The sequence below is a fragment of the Gobius niger genome (assembly GCF_951799975.1).
Source record: "Gobius niger genome assembly, chromosome: 4".
Lineage (NCBI taxonomy): Eukaryota > Metazoa > Chordata > Actinopteri > Gobiiformes > Gobiidae > Gobius > Gobius niger.
Window position 1 is genome coordinate 24,994,021 of NC_136855.1, and position 24,072 is coordinate 25,018,092.

At 40.0% G+C, this 24,072-nt stretch overlaps 1 protein-coding gene across 1 annotated transcript in view; it reads left to right on the top strand.

Annotated features, from left to right (window-relative positions):
* tln2a (talin 2a) overlaps positions 1-24,072 on the top strand; it is a 59,242-nt gene that overhangs the window by 19,127 nt on the left and 16,043 nt on the right. Inside the window, 20 exon segments of the mRNA XM_079555926.1 lie at positions 379-426; positions 11,618-11,777; positions 12,444-12,541; positions 14,270-14,399; positions 14,478-14,630; positions 15,160-15,302; positions 15,391-15,518; positions 15,647-15,710; positions 15,798-15,902; positions 17,346-17,501; positions 18,956-19,057; positions 19,136-19,212; positions 20,268-20,448; positions 20,620-20,733; positions 20,820-20,928; positions 21,015-21,223; positions 22,069-22,167; positions 22,241-22,408; positions 22,890-23,024; positions 23,107-23,266. Of these exon segments, the coding sequence (XP_079412052.1) occupies positions 11,642-11,777; positions 12,444-12,541; positions 14,270-14,399; positions 14,478-14,630; positions 15,160-15,302; positions 15,391-15,518; positions 15,647-15,710; positions 15,798-15,902; positions 17,346-17,501; positions 18,956-19,057; positions 19,136-19,212; positions 20,268-20,448; positions 20,620-20,733; positions 20,820-20,928; positions 21,015-21,223; positions 22,069-22,167; positions 22,241-22,408; positions 22,890-23,024; positions 23,107-23,266 (2,467 nt within the window). The 5' untranslated portion in view covers positions 379-426; positions 11,618-11,641.

Consider the following 24,072-nt stretch of genomic DNA (forward strand, 5'->3'; position numbering starts at 1 on the left):
CACCAGTAGCGCACTCGATGTTAATTCAAAGGCCGCAGGGAACGTTTTCATCTCTAAAAGTTTTGTGACAGGTTAAATTGAATTATAGAGCATTCCACACATTCCACATGTAATCGACAGAGTAGTGATGTTTCCTGTTCCCAAGAGTCTTTCACTGAACTTGTTACTAGTATTTGGACAATCAAGAACTGATCTCTCTCCAAAAACGTATTGTTTAACCATCCATGAACCCACTGTCTCCTCTCCGCAGTTTTTTAATTGTTTTCTATTAAATACATCTACTTATGCCCACATTCACAGCAGCACATGGCATTATTATTCTTGCGCCATTATTTCTAAATGTATTCCTCTAAAATCAACTTTCTTGTCTTTTTGCAGGTGTAACCATAGGCAGACGTCCAAGGCTGCATTTCTTTCAACTTTAAGGTAAGACCGTGTGCAGATAGTGGAGTCTCTTGGGGAAAATCCCACAAGCTACTTCTCTTTGACTGTACCGTATGCTCTCTTAACACTGCAGAGTGTTTGTAGCATTTGTGACACACATTTAAAGCAGAACTAAGTAACTCATGCCCCTAGAGGCCATAAGCGCCACTGCTGGTGTTGTAGCATGTTACAGTTTTGTACTCATTAATTGTCCGTGAGAGTAAATACTACGCTGACAGAAAAGGCAAAGGGAGAGAGGAATATTGTACATCCAATTACACAATGGAGATAATTTTTTTCACTCAAACTTGGCTGTAAATACTGTTTAAGTGGCGCTAGCCCGCAGCTAGCTTTGCCCATTAGCCTGTTAGTTTCTTCTTTGGGATTCTATTTTGGGGCCTCCAACCCGGAGCAGGGAAAGTTGCAAGCTTGGTTTTCTGGCCAAAGACACCAGGGGGAGATGAAAGACCCCCAATCATCCCATTAAAACTTGTATTACCGCCAGAGGGACTACGAATAGGATTTATTATGGGAAACAAGTTACTTAGTTCTGCTTTAAGTAGTATTTCTTCAACCAGTTGAACTGAGATGTAGTTGTGTATGATTTTTTTTTTTATTTGCTTTAGTCAGAGTTTACAAAATAACATTTGTATTTATTTATTTTAGTTTTCTTAAGCTGAGGTACCTGAATTTTCTTGTGTTGCAGCCATGACTACAGAGATTGTGGAGTTTAAACTTTTAGCTGCAGCGCCAACTCGTTTCTAGCTCTCACAATCTCTCGCACAGCCCAGTATTATATGAATTTTTTGCACATTTTGCATGTATTGTGTAGATCTTTGGCAGACGGTGAAGCAATTCTGGGCGGACCGCCAAAGAAATGAAAAGAACAAAAGAAATGCAATAAAAGGCTCTAGATTTTGATGCAAACAGGCTTTTTTTCTGTTTTGCTGAGTTCACAATGTTCTCTGTGGTGGCATTACTCTACCAAAAAAGGTAGGGAGGATTCCTCAGCTCCTGTTGCGGTCATGGCATGAACAAACAGAGAGGGTGTTTTTGTGTATATGCGCCAGTGTTACTCATAAAGATGTTTCTATCACCTTTTAAGACGCGCCACATGGATTTCTTTTGCAAAAGCGGTTACCACTGGTGCTTTCAAGTCAAGCTTCTCTAAACATGGACTTTCAAGCCTTAATCAGATGGGCATTATGTTAATATGCAGCTGGACTCCATCTCACTGGCTCATTATGGAGGTCTTAAGCTAATTCCAAGTATTGGTTAATGAGCTGTTTTGTTTGGGTTGAGCATTCCACTTACACCCTTACGTTCTGCAATGTTTTATGTGATCCGTTCAAGAAAACAAGACCAGCTTATATTGTTTTTATAATGAAAGTGCCCCCGGTATGAAAAAGTGCACCTGTGGTTTTGCGGTTAACCCTTCTGGGATGATGAAATATTGCTCTTTATGGAACACACATGGGTTGAGGTTTTTATCCGATGAAAACCAGAGCCCTGTTTTTGACAGTTATATGAAGTGATTTTTTTTACATGATCACACTTAAAATGTCACTTTGAATTTACTTTGACCCCCTTTTTTCAAACCTAAAGTGAGGAAGTTGTGTTTGTATTTTGCTGCGGTGATCTATTGTGATGCAAACTTTATCAGTGTGTGATTTTTCTTAGACTCTGTGCTATTGGGGGCATCTCACACAGCGATTCATACCCCATCGCCGCATTCCTTCCATTGTCAGGATTTTTAATGTGACTTCACCGCAGCCGGCATGCACCACGGCAACCAATCACCTGTTTTTTTTTTCCAGGAAGTGTTGTGTAATGCTCTGCACCAAAGCCAAATAGGACATCCCTAGTGTCCAGACACCCAGTGGCCTGCTTGGCACTCTGCGCGCCTTAGAGTCAACGTCTCATTTCTATGCGAGTTATGTGTCACCATAGATCGCTTAGATACACTCAGGTATTCTGATACAAAGCTGCCAAGACATTTAATTTGTTCTGCTTTATTTCTGCTTTATTTGTGAAAGGAGCACGCTGAGGGATGCTTTTAATGGTTTTCCTAAATAATCTCGCCAATTTTTTTTTTTTTTTTTAAATGTTCATCTCATCCAATTATGTGATTATACCAGACATGACTCACTAACACTACAGCGAACAAACGGTGCCCACTCGATTCCACAATCGTCTTTCTCATGGTGGATAAATATGTAAAATGAATTTGCAAGTTACATTCTTTTTTTGTCTGAATTTGAAGGCGCTGTGGGCTGTACAAATTACCACATCATACACATGAGGCCAGTGGAAGGATCAGGCAGGAGATAATAAGGCTCTGCTAATTTCAGAGTTCATTATGTGCACAGTGCTGCTCCTCAAAAGCATTCAATCAAATTAAAATTAACAAAGGAACCTTTTTGTCATTGTCTTGCAATGAATGTGTGAATGTGTGTATATTTAGCAAGACTTCTTTTGCACTGTGCTGTATTGTATCAATATATAACCTCTTAACCCCCGCCTTAACCAAGTGCATTTTCTCCAGTTCAGCTTTACCTAAATCTAAAAGGTTACAGCCTATAGGCCAGTGTAATGCCTCATCTAATCTGATCTTTTTCCTTGTGTTGTTGCCACGTTGTAGTCACTTTTTTGACATTTCTTTTCATTGCGTTTTTTGCATTTTTGTGGCGCTTTTGTTACTTTTTCATCGCTTTTTGTAAAAAAAAAATTCTCGTTTTTTTTTACTGTTCTGTTTCTCGTTTTCATCACATTTTTATCACATTTTGTCGCCCTTTTGTTGCGTTGTACTCCTAATTTTCGTCTCATTTTCACTATTTTCACGCTTTTTTCCAAGAAGCTTTTTCGATTTGGGTAAAGCCAAACTGGAGAAAATGTGCTTGGTTCAGGTGGGGGTTAAGAGGTTAATAGGCCAACACGGATGCTTTTAATTCCTGTTTTCAATCAACTGTAATGTAATTCATATCCCAGGTTTCTTTATTGCGCAAAGTTTAGGACCGCGGTGACACGATTTTAAATGAATTTAGCAATTGTATTCATTGTCTTAGAAATACAACATTTCCCAAAGTGAGATATGGGCTTTATTCTCTGTACCAGAACTACAACCTAATTATATGCCCATTAGCCCTGTATTCATTCATAATATCCCTTTTGACCCAGTAACCAGTTTGTTGCTGTGAGCGGCACAGTAACAGCAGAGCACCTATGGGAATAATATTACTCTTTCAGATGTCACCAGTGTGGGAAGGCATTAGTCACTGGTCATATGTAACATCTAGCGTAGTGCTTTGGTCACTCTTCAATCTTAAACGTTGATGCATGTCCTCAAATTTCCCCTAAAATAACATGGTTGAATGGTAACATAAAATATAACAATTTCTGCTGGCAATGAAAAGGACTTTGACAAAGTGCTGAAAGTGTTTGTTGTTTTGGACACATTACAGTGCAGTGTATTACTTTAAAGCTTGCACAATCCACATTATCAGTGCGAAAGCAGAGCACCATGTTGCAGAGTCGTACTGCTGGCACTTGAGCTATGTACTACGCTGTGCTGGAGGGAGTAATAAGGCAATATTAGTCTTTTGTTGTTGATTCGTCTTTTGAAGCTAAGTCGCTCTGTTCATTTTAGTGATTCTTGAAGTCCTGTGTTCTACTCATTGTGTGATTAAACTGATTGCTGGTTTGTCCTTGGAGAGTACTTTACGGTGCATATTTTTGGAGCTATGAAAAGATCTCTTCATGTGATACGGTTGTGTTGAATTAGCGCCCTGATGATAGGTTTTCTACTGTCTGATCCTCTGTCTGTAGGACAACAGACAACAATGCAGCACATTTGAAATGGGCCTCCTACACATCGAACATTGCAAATGGGAATGTGACTTTTGTGTATTGTGAAATTAAGTAAAATAATCATGATTAGGGCTGGGTACCGTTAAACAATACCAGTTTGGTATCGAGAATAAAAAGGTTTTGGTACTACTCGTATCGAAATAATAAAAGCATTGAATGCAGGTACCGAAAAGTAATTTAAAATCTTTATATTCAAGTTTTGATGCTGCTGGTCATTAAAATTAAAGAACAAATAAGTGAAACACAAGTAGGAAAACATGTGAAAAAGGTGGAAATTTGAGGAAAAAAACGAGGAAAAAACTGGGAAAATTCAGGGGGGAAAAAAACACGTTGGAAAATAATTGGAAAACTGGGGGAACTTGGGGAAAAAATATGGAAAAACTGAGAAAAAACACTTTAAAAAATTTGTTAAAAATAGGCGAAAAAACAAGACAAACTTGGAAAGTGTTTTTTTTCTGCCCTTTTGTCGTTAAAGGAAGTTTCTTGGTTGTTTCACCTCAAAAAACAAGTTGTACAAATGCAAAAGAAATGCAATAAGGAAAAGGAATAAATTAACATTATTAATCTGTTTTATGATTCGATATGACAAATAATTTAGCATAAGTATCGGGAAAAAAAGTATCGGTCAGGTATCGGTATCAAAAACCAAGTATCGTTAAAGTACTGGTATCGGAAAAAAGGTAACGGTACACAGCCCTAATCATGATGTAAGAAGAGTGACAATTTGAGAAACAATAACAACACATCTCACAGCAGGTCACACATTTCAAGTTAATGTCAGGATGCTGGTTTAAAGGGACTATAAGGAGTTTAAAAATGTTAAAATTAAGTATTTTCCTCCCCCTACATGTTCCAGCCATGTCCTAATGTGTAGAATGAGCTCAGACCTGTTCACCACAACTGCCTCTAAAATCCTGTACGGTCACTCAAAAATGTCTCACTTCGGCCCGAATTGCCGTCATGCACGAGCTTAATATAGAAGGTGCAGTTACACATATGGCCTGAGGTGGCAGTAGTGAGTATAAAATGGCGAACTTGCTTCCAGCCCCTTTAAAGCAAACTCTCCGAAACCATGGGAACTTGCACTGTTACAAGAACAGTCTTACGATGAAGGATCATGATCCAGCTCAAGGCAGTGTGAGCTCTGTTCTCCTCTGACCGAAACATGACACCTGCGTTTGTACTGCTGCCAACAGAGACGCATCACCTGCCTTCCCCTCTCTCTCACACGCACACACTTATTCAAATCATCAAGCTCATAATGACTGGCCACAGACAGACAACAGCCGCTGTGGATGTGTCACTTACAAAGTATGCATTCTGTCACTGGAACCACCTCCAACTGAGTGGCCAATTAGCTCTGCACTGTGTTACATGGACGACATATGTGCCATATTGTGCTCATGTCCTATGCTGTTCTGCTATGGAACATTTAATGCATATGTTCGGTCTTCAGTCACAGGTATTTTTCAGAAATGTATCTTATCAAAAATCATTTTACATGGTGTTTGTAGAAAGTCTTTCACCAATTTGTTAAAAGTGAAAAGGAGAATTTCTTTTACTTTGAGAGTAATTTGCTAAACACTAGAATTAGTGTTCAGCCTTTTGGCAATATCGATACAAAAGAGACAAAATACCTCTTCAAAGTACATCCACATGAGTTCGCAGTAATCTTGTTCAGATTACAAACTGTGAACCATTAATGTGGGCTTGAAGTTTTAATGTTCATGTGTTGTAATTCAGTGTCACTTTCTAAAAGTGTCTTCAGCTCAAATGAGTCAACATAACCATGCATTGATAATTCAAGTGTATTTTTGTAAATTGACCAAAGTTTTTCAAATGCTGAATTGAAGCTTGTTTTGCTGTGACTCCCTGAAGCGCCTCAGGAGCATGTTGTTCAGTAAGTGAAAGCAGAGCACCCCTCACTACGTATCCTTTTGGCCTGAGCTTTTTACTTTCCTCCAACACTGTGTCATTTGGCCTTGTGGAGAATGACCTCATTCTGACCCACGCAGCCTTACTCCAGTGTGACGAAGGAAGTATGCTTTACATCAGTTCCATTTCTGCCCCATGAAGTCAAGAGTAGGTTTCATGTGTCTTCTTTACTCTGAGTTTCCATGCCGGTTAGTATGACTTTGTGGTGATAAAACCTGATTCATACACCCTGCAGGTTTTAAGTGAAGCATTGCTGAATTTAGAATGTGTGTTTACTTGTCGTGGACTGGTGGGAACCAGGAACTGACTTATCTCAGAACAACCTTAAGCATCTCTAAGCTTTTGCATTTTAGCATGGACCGTTTCATTGATCGGACCATTACCAATAATAGCAAAAGCAATATTATGTATTTTTTCACACGTGCGCTGTGTGTTAGAGGGTGAACCTCCGCTTCGAAGAGTCTATAAAGTATTTAAAGGCACAACTAAAGACTTTCCATAGACGTAGAAGCAAGCATGGTGGAAGCTGACAAATATTTTTTTTCCAACAACTCAACAGGTTCGCTAACAACAATGTTTGAGGGCAAAATGGGAAGGACAACTAATGATCCTGTGACCTGTGTTAGAAACTAGCTATTGACCACTTCCTGGTCCGTGGCAGTGCTGGCTTTGGCCTCTTTAACTCTTTGGCTGTTCTATTATTGGATTAGAGGCCACGTTACTGTAATAGGAGCTGGGCATTCCCAGCAGGCAGCGCTGTGCTTCATTGATCTATCGAACAATAGCTACATGTTCCAGTGCTTGGGCTCATTTTCCTTTTATCTCCTGAGCCTTTGTATGACTCGGAGGCTGTCGTTTGCTCAAATGAAATTGAATTTTGTGCGAGGCCAAATCAGACTTGTTCTTCCTTCTGGTCTTTGGTGTTCTCTCTGATCTGCCCTCTTTTCCTCGGGTGCAAAGTCTCATTTACTCATCCATGTCAAAGGATTTGTCCCCGGCTCAAAGAATACACAGAGGTGGCTTCGTATCATTTTGTTTTACACTTATTATTATTTGCAACATAAGTGAATTTCTTCTTTTGGCCTTATTTCTGGGGGCAAACATGACGCTATTGGATGGCCTGAGGGTTGGGTAGTGGTGCTTGTTGGGATAAGTGTGCCTTCCTCGGTGTTGTAAGCCTGATCTTCTCACTGCGTCACTTGGTAAAAAAAATGGAAAAGGCTCAACAGGGGCTGCAAATAAAAGCATTCTATACCAAACAATCTCAAAACAAACACATGTCCTAGCCAAAGTAGTACCGGTCTGTTATCATGGACTTTGTGGACTGGTGTGAGTGCAGCCACCTGTGCTTGAACACAGTAAGACAAAGGAGATGGTGATCAACTTCAGGAGGAAGTCACTACCACACACACCGCTGAACATCCAGGGGGAGGACATTGGACAGTTTCAAGTACCTGGGTGTTCACCTCAACACTAAACTGGATTGGTCCCACAACACCAACGCCCTGTACAAGAAGGGCCAAAGTCGCCTCCACCCTCTGAGGAGGCTGAGGTCTTTCGGAGTGAACAGGCCTCTGCTCAGGACTTTTTATGACTCTGTGGTGGCCTCTGCTCTCCACTACGCTGCCGTGTGCTGGGCCCCGGGCAGCACAGAGCAGGACAAGAACAGACTGAACAAGCTGGTCAGGAGGGCCAGCTCCATCCTGGGCTGCCCCCTGGACTCTGTGGAGTCCGTGATGGAGTCTATGTAGTGTGTGAGTGAGTGAGTGGTGGTGGTGGTGGTGGTGGTGGTGGTGGTGGTGGTGGCTGATGTGCGCAGACTGGTTGCCTCGCTCACCACCACCGAGTATGGAGTGAATGAATAATGAATGAAATTGTAAAGCGACTGAGCGTCTGGAAAAGCGCTATATAAGACTAATGCATTGCACATGTGCAACAACCACTATGAAAAACGACGTGCAATAATCTCTGTATCTGCGTCACTTTATCTGCGTCACTTTATCAACTACTTGCACTATGACTGTAAACCTTGCCCTGCTAATGCTGACATTTTTATTATAGTCTATTTAATTTTTTATTCTTTATACTTTTTGTCCCCTCAAGTTTTTGTATTCGTTGTATATACCTCTATTTGCTATCTAATTGTTTGCACATTTACTTTTCTATTCTGCACACCTTGAGTGTTTTTCTTGAGAGCTGAATATAACAAGAATTTGTTTGTGAGATCAATAAGGGTTATCTTATCTTATCTTAAAACTATAGATCAATGCATCTTATACTCTTGTTGTACTGGGCACTCTGCTATCCCACAGTTACAGATTTACAGTTTTGTTTCATTTAATTTCATATTAGTCAACCAAAAAGCACCTCATGCTATGCAACTGCAGTTCAGAGGCTTAGAGAGCTGAGGAGAAAGGCCTACTATTCACAGCGTGTAGGTCACTGTAGTGTAGGTGTTTCTGTTACATTCAAAGTCGGCCGGAGAATGGGTGAACTTTAGTCATCGCAGTGTGGGAGTGCGCTAATAATCATCGTAGCGCTGTAGAGTTGGTTCTTGAGCAAAATTAAGCCTACTCTACTGCGTGGAACTCCTTTTCTCAGCTTTTATTGTAGTGAGATTTTTAATCACATTTTTTACCGTATTACCAGGATTTACAAAGATGGAGACTATGATATATATTATTAATATATTTAATTGTGATGCTGACTATGTGATTAAAACCTGTGTTCATTTCTTGGAACAGATGATTATTATCAACTGCAACATTATTTCAATTATTTGTAATAGTCTTTCAGCATTAGTTGCAACTTCTTAGTAGTGACATATTTCAATCCAGGCTGCTGGTCTTGAAAACGCACAACGTCGAAGATTTTCTCAAGTAGAAATCAAAAACGGCATGTGGATTTGTTGTAAATAGTAAAAGAACAGAAAACTGCAGGGTTTGTCACTACTAACCACTTACTTAAGCTCTGATTGACACAATCTAGTAAAATTATTTTTGTTTGATTCAATTAATGTTTTGTAGGTTTAACAATCGCTTGTTTAGAGCAAACCGTTTTTCACGGGGCACAGACTGCACCGCTCATCCTGCTGTGATGGAGATGGTTGTCTCTGCTGGAGATGAAGGCTCATTGTAAATGTTTTATTAGAAAATAGTTATACATTTTTAAACATTGATTATTTGTTAATTCCACTGTTTTAGCCATACAGGTCTTGCATTTATCTGATTGATCTTTTGTTTGCTGTTACTCTAAAAGTCAAACGTCTGCTTTTTTATGCAGCTAATCTCCACTTAACTCCATCCTATTAGGCAATTTCTACATGGGATGAGATTTTTATCTTGCTATATATTCTATATTACTACGTTTTCATTTGCATGCTTTTTAAATCATCATTGTTTATCTACTGTATGTATCAATTCAAAACAGTTTGTGAACCCTTTCACTGACAATGTCAATGAAAATTATTCTACATAGGATATTACCAGAGCAGAAGGCGTTCTTAATGTTCTGCCTGGTAAATAGTCATAATTTAAGCACCACTGCTATTGGGAGATTGTCTTGGGTTAGATCACTATTTCGTTTTACAATGTTAAATCGCCTTGTATTTATCTGTTAACAAGACTTTATTTGTTTATTCTCATCCCTCCAAATAAAACATCCCATGCAGCAGGACTTGGCACTAACCACATCAGTGTTATTATATTATCCCTTCTCTGTCTTATCTCTTTGCCTCTTCCTGTTCTGACCATTTTGCTGCTCTGTAAGGCATCTGTGCTGATTACAGCCTGAAAGAGAAAAATAGCATGTTATTCCTGGCCTTCAGTGAAGATGATCTGTCGACGGAAGCAAAACAAATACCACCCATGGAGCTGACAATAGGGGACTGAACTTGAGATCTAAATTATAATGGGCAATGGCCTTTGCACCGAAATAGATATTGTCAAGGTTGTGTTTAAGGGATAAAGGCGTAAAGGCAGAATTTCAAAATTGATATTTGAAGTAGACACATGGTCCACATGGTTTCTTCAGGATCATAGAAAAACAACCACGACCACTAGGGTGGAACAATGTGGCCAAAAAAATTATATTTTTTACTCATTTGTCTCCTGGCCTTACTGGGAAAGACCATTATTATACCATATTCAAATAAGCAGAGGTGTGAGGTGGCAGTGGAGGAAAAACTACTTCACACACTCCCAGGACTTTTTTTCCTTCGAAATAATAATAGCTAAGAGATAGTACAGGAGACCTTGAGTTAAAGATTTTACTTTTTCCATGATTCATGATTGATATTGCTCTTTTTGCTCAGCCCTAAAAAATCTTTCCAGTCTCCAAAAGGTTAGAAAATAATATGCTACTGTATCAAACATGATTATTTATGACTAAAACTGTGATTAAGTGTATTTTTTATCATATTTTCATCACAATCCAATGCCTCTTATGTTGGTGAAATGCCTGGGTTTTGAGTATTTGCATCCATTTTCTTTCTGTCTATTCGGAGCCAAGTTGAGGAAGCAGAGACCCCTCCCCAAACCAGTCACATATGGACCAGTGCTTATTCCGATTTCACCATCAGAATCAACATTTTTTTTCAGCGGTAATCCCCAAATTGTAAGCGATATTCTCTGACAATCGTATTTCCACTACACATTATGTTTCCGTAATCTCTGCACATCCCACACACAGCACCTTGACTCCTGTCTGCAAACAAGTCTCACATAGGGACCAGATTCTGTACACTGCAGTCAGGGTCACTAGGCCAGCGGAGGCGAGAGAAGGCGCCGTTTGTACTTGGGCCGCAGCGTGAACCCCGTGACCTATGATCTTTGACCTCCTCAGACAGAGGAAGGCTGTGTTCCCATTCGTTTGTGACAGGAGGTGCACTGTTGGAAAGTTGCACCCACTGTCACTGCAAAGCTCGATTTTGATGGATGAATTTAGGGAACTGTTATGGGAGTCTAGGTCAGCTGTCATGATACTAAATCTAAAGGAATGGTGCTGCAAGAGGGTTTGATAATGTGGGAAAATATCACTGAATTCTAATGGATAAAAGAATGAATAGTTTCTTGAGCTATTTTGCCAAATATTTCCGAATATTTTATCTTTGTCAGTAACCAGATGGGCTGCATGCCTGTCAAGTCTTTTGTTTTATGAATATGAAATGCAACAAATGGTCTGAGAGTGTAAGAATTAACACTTTTACCACATCCAGGATTTTTTGTTTTTGTTTGACACATTGTGGAAGTTGCATTTTTATGGGTTTTTCTCACTGCTTGTCAAACGATACACTTGTAATAGCTGAAGCATGTTACACTTTTAAATCCTTAAAACCATTGCTCTTTATCATCTTTTATTTTGTGCTTATAGATGTTTATTTTGTTTTGTACAGGTGTAGCTGTAGCTGTCCGACAAGATGGTGGTGCTGTCGCTGAAGATCTGCGTTCGCCATTGCAATGTGGTGAAGACCATGCAGTTTGAACCCTCCACAGCGGTATACGATGCATGTCGAATCATCAGGGATAGGGTCCCAGAAGCACAAACTGGACAAGGTAAGAGAAAAAGCAACATGCATGCCAACAAAACAACATCGTGGTGGTTACTAGCACTTCGCTGGCATTGTTTGTGATTAACAATCATGAAATAAATCTAAAAAAAGAGTTAAATTCTCTGAAATATATCGATGTTTTGGACGCGACAAAACTAATAGGGCTGCGAGATACCTGGAAAAAAAATGCTTGAATAATGTGATGACAATATTATTTGGATAGTGTTTTATTTCAGCACAGTATGTTCCAATAAATTAAATTCACAATCAAAAGGTAATTGTTTTTTTTGTTGTCTCAATGTGTCTCAAAACAAGACTGGAACTAAATTACTAAAGCAGACTTTTTAAGTACTGTTTTTTTAAGTAATCATGCATTTGTGTTGTGTACTCCAAGTGAAATTGAATGAAAGATTTAGCAATATAGCGGTGCTTCTTGCGATTATAATCATTTGAATTTTATATTGTGCAACCCTAATCTCTAGTACATTCTGCGTATGCTCTTGGTAATGATTTTTTTCTTTGCTCATTTAACATTGAAGACGTTTTCTTTTTTTATAACGTTTAGATCTAACTGAACTGAATTGAACTTGTTTTGCACAATACTGTATGAGCTCACGTTGCTTCCTTATCAGGTTATTTGATTTCAAAGCATTTGCCTCCTCTGCTTCAGCCTCAGATTATGGCCTGTTCTTGTCCGATGAAGACCCCAGGAAAGGCATCTGGCTGGAGTCTGGCAGAACACTGGACTATTACATGCTCCGAAATGGGGTAAATATCCTAATCTGTTTAGCCACTGCACACAGGGACACGCAGATGCACAAACAGACCATCACAGCGGTTTTCTGTGTTTATACTGAACAGTGTGTGGCCGATGTGAAGAGGCTGCACACGCACATGATTGTATGGCCTTCATGAAATTGAAGAATGGATGAATTGTTAGATCTCAAATTGTATGAATTGTGTTATGTATGGTCAGTTTTAAAGAAGAACTAAGTAACTTGTTTACCTTAATAAATCCTTTCTGTAGTCCCTCTGGGGGTAATACAAGTGTTAATGGGATGATGAGTAGTCTTTCATCTCCCCCTGGTGTTTCTGTCCAGAAAACCACCCTTGTAACTTCCCTGCCTCTGGGTCGGAGGTGCTATACACACTAGTGGAATCACGAAGAAGAAGCTAACAGGCTAACAGCCAAAGCTAACTGCGGGCTAGCACCACTTTAGCAGTGTTTACAGCCAATGTTTGAGTGAAAACAATTATCTCCATTGTGTAATTGGGTTGTGGCACAATGTACAATATCCCTCTCTCCCTTTGTCTTTTCTGTCAGCGTAGTATTTACTCTCACGGACAATTAAGGAGTGAAAAAATACACACCATGCTACGACGCCTGCAGTGGCGCTTATGACCTCTAGGGGCATGAGTTACTTAGTTCTGCTTTAACTTCACAGATATTATTGTACAGCATATATTCTGCACTGTAGTGTTGTTTTTATCTTCTCAACATTGACAGGCTTTACTGAAATAATCAACCAGTCTAAATAAGAATGACAATAGTTTTTCTGTTTTTGTTTGTTTTCGTTTATTGCCACTGTAATTTAATGTTAGCCCAAAAATTAAGCCACCATTGTCCAAGGAAAAAGGGGCACCAGGATTACACTTTTGGGCTTTAAGATTAGTAGCTGGACCGGGCTAAATATAGAGTGAGAGAGAAAGGAAAGACTGTGACTTGACTTTGCCTAAACAATGATATCATTTTACTTGTTTAGTGACGCCCAGAAGGGTTGCCTCTGCCTCTTCACGGGGCTGTTTGCAAGCATTTGTGTTGGGGCACACTGGTGTCTGTGCACATCTGAGTAAAGGAACAAAAGTGCCATGTCTTTGCTGATCAAGATGAATTCAAATATGTTGGAATCCATTTCATACAAATACAAATGCATTGCACATACTTCATGATTTCTTGCCAGCCTGTGATTGCCTTTCCCAGCCTCTCTGCGTTTGTTGTATCAAAGCAGTGTTTCCTCTGAGCGTAGCAGGGTTTAAGGTTTGAAACTCTAAATGGTTTCTCTTCTTCAATCGACTTAAAGGCATCCTCAGGTGAAAAGCATGACTGTGACCGATTATTGAACCAAATCTTCTTTGATTTTGTGCAGACAGAGAGGGAGCAGGGAACTCTGACGTTTACTGGTTAAATAACAGGCCTAAATATACTCCTTTGAATGTTAACTTTTTGTGAGGGTGGCTGAGAGTTTGGCACTCTCGCTTCACAGCAAGAAGGTCCACACTTCGATTCCAGAGCCGGCTGTGGCCTTTCTTTGTGGAGTGTGCGTGTTCTTGCGGTATCTGGGTCTGGGCACTCTCTGGTTTCCACCTTCGACCTAAAAACATGCAGAATGGGATAAATCTCCTTGCTTTGTTCTCCTGACCAAACCTTCCTCAAGATCTGTAGATGGTCCAGAAAGTGTACCATTGCTTTCACTTCTTTTCCTTGCTTTTTTACAGGACATTCTCGAATATAAGAAGAAGCAGAGGCCACAGAAAATCAAAATGTTGGACGGCGCGATTAAAACTATAATGGTCGATGACTCCAAGACTGTGGGAGAAATGCTTGTGACAATCTGCAGCAGAATAGGTATGTGCAGGGAACCTTTGTGTGTCTAACAGATTTACTTTTCTTTTTTTACGTTCTAAATTCCTTCTATTATTGTAGGAATCACAAACTACGAGGAATACTCCTTGATCCAGGAAACAGTGGAGGAGAAGAAGGAGGAAGGAATGGGCACGCTAAAGAAGGACAGGACGCTCCTGCGTGACGAGAGGAAAATGGAGAAGCTCAAAGCGAAACTGCACACCGATGATGAATGTATGTTCTTAACACACAGTTTGGGAAAGCTCTCAGTCACACAGGAGTTTTCAATCATAGACAAACGCTGTTAATAGATACAGACGGCATCTCTGGAATCGCCCATGTATGGTCATGTTTGAAAACAGTTAAAGGGGGAAACAATTTGGAGAAAAATCTAAACTTTCTCTACTTATTCAAAAACTACTTTAAAATGCGGAATTATGAATGTAGTTTTCTACTAAATAAAGATACAAAGACATGGAGAAGAGCAAAGTGGTTCAACAGCCCATAAATACATAAATAATGGAGAATGCTAATATGATGTTTCATGTTAGCATCGGGCTAATGCTACTGACGTTCTTTCGCTTCTACTGAACAATCTGCTGTGAATAAACATCCATATGGACCCGATTTAGACTTGACTTTATTTGTATGTGATAAATAAGTTTATATTTTGCCAGAAAATTGCTAGAAAGACTCAATGCCGTCTGTATCATGTTTCTCACCTCAACTTTTTGACATAGGCTTCATTTTTTCTTGCTTGTAGTGAACTGGCTGGATCACAGTAGAACATTCAGAGAGCAGGGTGTGGATGAGAGCGAAATACTCCTGCTTCGTCGTAAATTCTTTTACTCCGACCAGAATGTTGATTCTCGAGATCCCGTCCAGCTTAACCTCCTTTATGTTCAGGTAGGATGTGTTGCCAATGCATTACTTCTCTCTTTATGCTTATCACATGACCCGGCTTAAACGTTGTTATCTACGCTCCGAACTGCAGGCTCGAGATGACATCCTGAACGGTTCCCACCCCGTATCGTTCGACAAGGCCTGCGAGTTCGGAGGCATTCAGGCCCAAATCCAGTTCGGACCTCACATAGAGCACAAACACAAACCTGGATTCCTGGAGTAAGTCAAGTCAGCATACTTTTAGTCTTCGCCGGCAGGAAAGATCAACAGGCTCACAACTGTTAAATTAAAAAATCAATAAAATGTTTAGTGTGGTGAAGGTTTCCCCTCTGTTTTTGTATTTCCAGCTTAAAGGAATTTCTACCCAAAGAGTACATAAAGCAACGAGGAGCCGAGAAGAAGGTTTTTCAGGTCTGACCTCACTATTGGCATTATCTTTACTTAAGCTTCTACAAAATGTTGTTTTTTCTCTAAAAATATCTGTATTGTGACACACAGGAGCATAAAAACTGTGGAGAAATGACTGAGATAGAGGCTAAAGTGAGATATGTGAAACTCGCTCGATCTCTGCGCACATATGGAGTGTCCTTCTTCTTGGTCAAGGTAAAAGCGCCTCTCATGAAAACTCTACAATGTAGTGCTGCAACTGATGATTATTTTGATGATTCATTAATCCGCCGATGATTGGATTGGATGAATGGATCATTTGTTTGACTGTGAACCGTCTAACTAAACTACATGAAGCTAAAATGTACTTGTAGGATGCTCTTTAAAAAAGGCACTGCAACCACAAATAAACTTGTGTTGCCGAAATTTGAAAGCCGTCTATTATTCAGTCACTAAGCTTTAACTACTTTAGGCTGCACTAGCACCAGTTAGGACTTGATTGGTAAGAGGAGTCCTTGTTATAGACGTAGGATCTGGCAGGATCATACTGTTTTCTGATTGGATAATTGTCTTGAAATGCATCTCATGTCTGGGGACATTGGGAAGATTCAGAAAATGAAAAAAAAAACGTGCATACCCTTTTAAAGACTAAATAGTTATAAATCAAAAATATCTATTTTTTTATGTAACTATCACTGTTATTTACAACTATTTCAATAATCAATTATCATTTAATCTATTACTTGTCTCAGCCCTAGACAATTATCAAAAAATTAATATGCTAAAGTAAGCTACAAAATGTTGAAATGTTTTTATTTTGGCAAATGTAATGTGGTGGAGCCTTGACTTAAAGATTGGATCTCATAACTCGAGAAAGCATGCCAACAGAGGGGTATAAAAATACACCAGATAGCATTAAGGGTGGGGTGATGTAATTACACCCTAAAAACCATCTCGATCAAGTGTGACGATGTTTCTATCGTGGGCCGGTGTGGTGCAAAGTGTACCTGATCTTGCATTTGGTCTGACTGGTATGTCAGCCCACTGGGAAAGGTGTTGGTGCTCCCTGTGGCCAGTCCAGCCCTGGCGCTCGGCAGAGGTCCAAGTTTTCTCTTACTGATGGCCTGACATCTTTTCTGCTCACATTTGTCCGTCACACATGAAGGCAATCCACTATAGAAGAAAGATTCTTAAAATAACAATGGAAAATACAGCCTCTGTGCTACTCATAACCCTTGGGGCCCCGATGAGTTAACGGGGCCTTTGGGAAGTTTTACACCCCTCACCTCTGCCCTCACGTCACAGCCCATCTCCTTTCTCCGTCCGCAACATGTGCTCTTTCTTTGCGAGAGGTGGAAAGAAACTCATCAAAGTGTGACATCACAGATTCAGTCAAAACTAGGGCCTCTTTGGGATGACGAAAGTGCAATAAGTTTGGATTAATTACAGGAAAATTACACGAAAAATTCAAAACACAACTTGGCGGATTAGCGTGTCTGTGAAATTGGAAGGATTTCACACTGTTTTGACTGATAACTGTGTGAATCCAGTGACAGTAAAGAAACTAGATAGATTAGCAGCAGCCTGGATTTAATACTAATCTAGCAGCATTTTCTGTTCCACATGATGTTGTTTGAACAAACTACATTTTTGTTTTAGGAAAAGATGAAGAGCAAGAACAAGCTGGTACTTCGACTGCTGGGCATTACCAAAGAGTCAGTGATGAGAGTGGATGAAAAGACCAAAGATGTGGTTCAGGAGTGGCCTCTAACAACTGTCAAGAGATGGGCAGCATCACCCAAAAGCTTCACTCTGGTAAACTTTCAAAATACTTTGATTGGAAGGAAAGCTTTTGTTTGTCCTTGACAACACAAATAATGACTGTGGTTGTGAGGCTTCTGTTTTTTCTTCATACTTGTCCTTTTACTTCAATTGTCAAACGTTTGTCTTCCTTTTTGTCAGTGGCTACATTTACATTGGAGGCCAAAAATCTGATCATAATCTAATTTCTGGAGTTCTCAGATTATTGAAGAGACATGTAAATGCATAGTCTGATATACATTGTCTGATTAATATTTAATCTCCTTTCTTTCCGATCTTTCACACTAAACAGGAAAATAAAGCAAAAAGGCCAAACTAATGTCACAAAGATTAAAACATATATTAAAAAAGACTAAAAACATTTTAAATAGAAAATGAAATAGAAAAATACCACAAGATATCCATGAAATAAATTTGTTTAAAGTTAAATCACAGTGTACAGCCGATAGTCGAGTGGTTAGAGCTGCTGCACATGTGACAGAATATTGCACCATCCTCGGCAGTTGTGGGTTTGAATCCCAGCTTGAAATATTTACTTAATTGTCTCCACAGCTCTTTTCTTACATCCTTACTAAAAGTTAAAGTGCAGTTTGTGTTTGACATTGCTGAGATCACTACAAAGAAGGAGATACTTCTGTTGCTCTAAAAATCCTAAACTGCTCTGGCTCATGTAAAATCCTGAGTTTTGGATAATCAGATTTATGAAGTGAATATATAATGCATCAGATCTGATTACTGGGTTATTTGATTACATTAGTGATTAGTTTCTGGCCAAATAAACCACTGTTTCCCTTTTGTTTGAGACAATTGACAACTTAAACTCAATCTTGAAAACAGCTTAGGGGCAGTTTGTTCATTTAGCTAATAGAAATAGATCAGAGGTATTATTATTGCCTTGTGATTGGCTTATTTAAGAGCTTAATTTTTTTTTAACAACAATTTAAGCTTTACTAATAATGACATTGTATATTTATGTGTTACTTCACAGCTTCCATTGCTCTTTTAAAAACGTCATCTATTCTTTTATACGGATTGTCAAAAGGTCTTCAGTGCCAAATACCATCACCAGCATCTCCACTCAGTTTAAATGTTTTACTAATGTTATGGATTGCGTGCAATTGACCAGTTTGACATAATGTAAGTAATATTAAATGATAATGTTTCATTGGCCTTTTGAAAGCGCCATCGCTTTGACCAATGAGACAAGCTTTCCTGTGAACTGTCCTGTCAGCAATCTCACAGACTATCACTTTAATACTGTAATGCTGATGGATGGAAATATTGTGTAAAGATATTGTGATATGAAGACCCCAATTCCTCCCACATATTTCTAATCTACAGTAAAATGATGATGGAGTGTTTCTTCCTGAAGCCCAGAATTTTTTTTTTTTTCTTTTTGTTGTTGTTGCTGATTTAGCCTCTCTGACAGGGTTTTTATGTATGTGCAGGACTTTGGAGAGTATCAGGAAAGCTACTATTCTGTGCAGACAACTGAGGGGGAACAGATCTCTCAACTTATTGCTGGTTACATAGACATCATTCTAAAAAAGGTAAGGCAATGCCGTTGTCATTTCGCTTGCACTGACAGCACACACTGACGACCATTAATGTGTCCGTTCTTTCTGTAGAAGCAAAGTAAGGACCGCTTTGGATTGGAAGGCGATGAGGAGTCGACTATGCTTGAGGAGTCCGTGTCCCCTAAAAAGTATGTAAAAACTGGCGAAAGTTGTTGTAAGCCTTCTTGGTTGTCCATTTATCCATCAAGCTAAATCCTCCAGGTGTAAGGGGTAAAGAAAAGTCATTTGATCAGCTCCTGTTCACCTGTTAACAGCACACGGAGCTCCTTTTGCAGTTTCCTTTTTGGTATAGCCTCGTCCACACATCCGTCTTCCAGAAGCTCATTTCAGCACATGAGCGCCTCCTTAGCTGGCTGCTATCCATTATGTGAGGAAATTTAGCAGCACTGGACAAGTCAATGCTCTATCCCAACATTTCCTGATTAGATGAGTATTGGCTCATTTATTCACTGTGGCCTGGTGTTCAACTGCAGCCCCATTTCCAATCCTTATTTCCATTTTGTTTGTTTGCTTGTCTTTCAGTGACGCCCTTTGCTATATTTCCCTTTTTGTTTAAGATGGTGTACAGTTCCTGAAGGCAGAAGGCTTTAATAGTTTAACCATGTTGTGGCTAAAACACAGAAAACCCCAAAAGAAAATGAAAACAAAGCTAGTGTTTCATTAAGGTGCAGAGACAAGGAGTGGCGTCCCTCTGTGCTCATTCATGCTTCACTCTCTTTGCAATACTCGACAAGGGCATTCATGCAAGCAGCACATGTGATTTGCTGTATCCACTTGGTTTTTGCCATTTATTTCATTTCAGATCTGTTGTGTTGTGCAGTTTCTGATTGTATCTGTGATGTTCCTGTACAAAAACAAATGCTATAAAAATGTTGAGTCACTGTCAATGTGATCTCCACTTTAAACAAAGAGCAGATGTGCGTTTAGCTCTGTACTAGGGAATTAAAGATTATTCTGATAAATTACTGATTTGTAGCAATGCATTCATATATTGCACTTCTCCAGAAACTAAAAGTGCCCCTACTCCAGTCATGCAGTATTCTTTCACTCTCCATAGCTGTGCTTACATGAACATTTGATCTATCGCATTCAAAATGCTTTTTTATGATGTTTTTTCCATATTTTCGCGCACACACTTATACAGTACATGGTATGGCACTTAAGTTGTGTTGTGTATCCACAGGTCCACTATCCTTCAGCAGCAGTTTAACCGAGTAGGTCGAGCGGAGCATGGTTCAGTGGCACTGCCGGGGGTCATCCGCTCAGGCTCAATCGGCACAGAGTCTCTCAGTGTGGGCACCATGCCCTCAGCTCAGCAGCAGATCACTATGGGCCAGATGCATCGAGGTCACATGCCTCCACTGGTATGAAGAGTCGCTACGTACACTCCTCCTAATGATTATAATCAATGGTAGTGTGAGGATTAGCTTTCATCCTGTTAGTTTGCAATGTGCCCTTTATAGTTACTATTTCTCCTCTATTCTGATCTTTCTTGAACCAAGTATAAAAACTATAAATTATGTCCTCAATTTTAGAGTTCAGCGCAGCAGGCGTTAATGGGAACCATAAATACCAGTATGCAAGCTGTTCAAAAGGCCCAGATTGATCTGGGTGAAGTGGACAACCTGCCTCCACTTGGACAGGACATGGTAAAGTGCAAATTGAACCCCACATTGAAATGCATTGAATATGTTTTGAATATGTATGTGACATTGCAATAATTTCTTGTGCCTAGGCATCGAAAGTGTGGATTCAAAACAAGATGGATGAGTCCAAACATGAGATCCACTCCCAGGTGGATGCCATTACGGCAGGAACAGCCTCCGTGGTCAATCTCACAGCTGGTCAGTGCTTTTAACGTGCTCTACCTGTGAAACTGCTGGTTTTATGGTACTGAACTGTATTCGACTTTGCTCTGTTATGTGACCAGGCGATCCGACAGACACAGATTACACCGCTGTGGGTTGTGCCATCACCACTATTTCGTCTAACCTGACCGAAATGTCAAAGGGTGTGAAGCTGTTGGCTGCTCTAATGGAGGATGAAGTGGGCGGTGGTAATGATCTGATGAAGGCTGCCAGGACTCTGGCTGGTGCGGTGTCTGACCTACTGAAGGCTGTGGAGCCCGCGTCTGGAGAGGTGCGCTGGCTTTAGTCTAGACATTTTTAAATAGCAATTTAATCTCCAGCTTAAAGCAGATGACCAAAAATATTACTCTTAAATGTGATCTATTATATTATTATGACATATCATCAACAAATTATAAACACAACCAAATGACAAAATGCATGAATATTGTTTGCTCTGAGGCTGGCCCAACAATAGCAACACAAAAGCATAACTGGGGTATAGCTTTGCACTGGCACGTAAGTATTGTCTGTGGGTCTTTTCTACTCATCAAGAATATAGTGCTTTTTCTGCTGGCTGCAGCTGCACCTGTAAAGATGGACTGCTGGAGCAGGCTCATACTTAATACTTTGACTTATAGATTAACTTTTTTTTTTTTTGGCTGGTGCTTGCAAGTCATGTGACGCCGATCTTAGCCTGTCAAACACACACGATTGGTCCAGCGTGGCATAGTTGTGTCTGTTGCTTGTGTCCTATTGCTAGCATTTGGCATGGCAGTGTCCAATCCCCAAATCGGACACCACTATTTTTCAACCGATAGTCTAGTTATGACTTCTGTGCATTTACCAATAGAGATTGATAATTCGCTAAATGTCTCTTCTGGTTTTACAGCCCCTTTCACCTTCAACTGTCCTGTGTAATATAGGTTGTGGTCCACAAAATCCTTTAATGTTAATCAGTGTAGATATATGCACATTACCAGGTGTGAGGATATTATAATGAACATAAGAAAAGGATGCGCCTTTAAAAATCAACATAAACACGCAACAAGACCAAGGAAAGTTACTACATACACTGGAGGAATATCGTACAGAAAGACTGACTTTCTTTTCTTGTGTGACTTTGTGGGCCTGCAGCCAAGACAAACTGTGCTAACAGCAGCAGGCAGCATCGGTCAGGCCAGTGGAGATCTTCTTCGCCAGATTGGAGAGAATGAGACAGACGAAAGATTCCAGGTAATACTGAGAAAGTAATTTACACATATGGAACAAACGCATTTTAAAGTTACTGTTGTCTCTTGCTGTACAGGACATCCTGATGAATCTGGCCAAAGCTGTGGCCAATGCCGCCGCCATGTTGGTGCTTAAAGCTAAGAACGTGGCTCAGGTTGCAGAGGACACCGTGCTTCAGAACAGAGTAATAGCTGCTGCTACACAATGTGCCCTTTCCACATCCCAGCTGGTCGCATGTGCAAAGGTAACCATTTTTTCATTTTGATTTTTGTTCTAGTAGTGGAACGAAATTTGTCCTCCTTTAGAAAGTAAAACTCTTGACATTTGTGGGAAAACTGTGCCTCTACATATAATTTGTGCCTCTGTGCCTCTACATAGAATTTGGAACAATTTCATGAACTTGCAGGATAGTTTTGTAGCATTTTTGTGAAAGAGACCCTAAAAAGTGACCCTGCAAGTTGTGAAATGTACAGATAAACTCGTCCCTTTGAAAACTTGGTAGGCCACAACTAGTATATTAGAAAAGTGAGAAATGAGGAATGCGCGTCGTGGTGTTCTAGGCTCCAAGACGTTTGTTAAAACTGTATTGCACAGTTAAAGCCATTTCATATTATTTACTTATTTAGTTTATGATGTGCTTTTCATCGGGCACTCATTGTCAATGGGCACCTCATTAGGTTTATATGAAAAAATATGTTGTACATTACTTTCTAATATCATTGTAGGTCGTTAGCCCCACAATCAGTTCTCCAGTTTGCCAGGAGCAGCTAATTGAAGCTGGAAAGTTGGTGGACCGATCAGTGGAGAGTTGTGTCCAAGCCTGTCTCTCTGCCACGGAGGATGGTGAACTCCTCAAACAAGTAATAAAATACACATCTACTGTCCATGAATTCTGGCCATTTTGAACAAAGTAGAGAATAACCTTGTTTGGTTGTGGTTTAGGTGAGTGCGGCAGCTGGTGTGGTCAGTCAGGCTCTGGCAGATCTGCTACAACATGTGCGTCAGTACACGTCCAGAGGAGAGCCCATCGGCCGCTACGACCAGGCCACAGACACCATCATGACGGTCACTGAGAGCATCTTTTGCTCAATGGGAGATGCAGGTCTGTGCAAAGGAATATGCAGTGATTCGATTAAAATACTATATACTATATTATACTCATATATATGTCAATCGATTTCTATAAACTGATTAATCTCTAGTTTCTATAATTATGATACTCATTATTAATACTTGACTGACATAAAACACTCAAATTGAAAGCAATTGTTCACATTTCATGAACTATATATTCACAGCTTTGCAACTCTATGGGAAAAGCCCAACATCTTATACCTGATCTCCGACCAGTAGCTCGCCAGCTCTTTCTTGGTCGCTCACCTAAGGTTTTCAACATTTCTACACGCGCTTGATAAGTCATTTTAGAAACATTTTCTTTTGGTGCTGAACATTTTGAACAGGATCTGCAAACATTTAGTGGAGTATATGGACAAAATGAAGTCATTTTCGTTGAAGTAGCATAATTAGAGGAGCCTATTTGATGTATAAGTAGCTCTGTCGCTTTTGTTACATGAAAGTACCTCATGATGTGAAAAGGTGGAAGACCCCTGGCTTACAATATGTAGTTAATAGACGTGTGTTGTCTTTTAGGTAATGTGTTTGCTCAGATATAAGTGTGGTTGGTCAAAACATATACAGTATGATGCAATCAATTTGCGATAAAGGAGCTGACCTCAGCTCCTCATCGGCCCAGAATGGTTGCATTCTCACATTGCATTGCTAGATGCACCACCCTCGAAACAGCGGGCTAACTTTTTTCCCACAGAATCAGAGACGAGCTCAACACCTCCCTCGCCTCACACAGCACCCCGAACACTCCCCTCACCACCTGCCCCAGCCCCAGCCCCA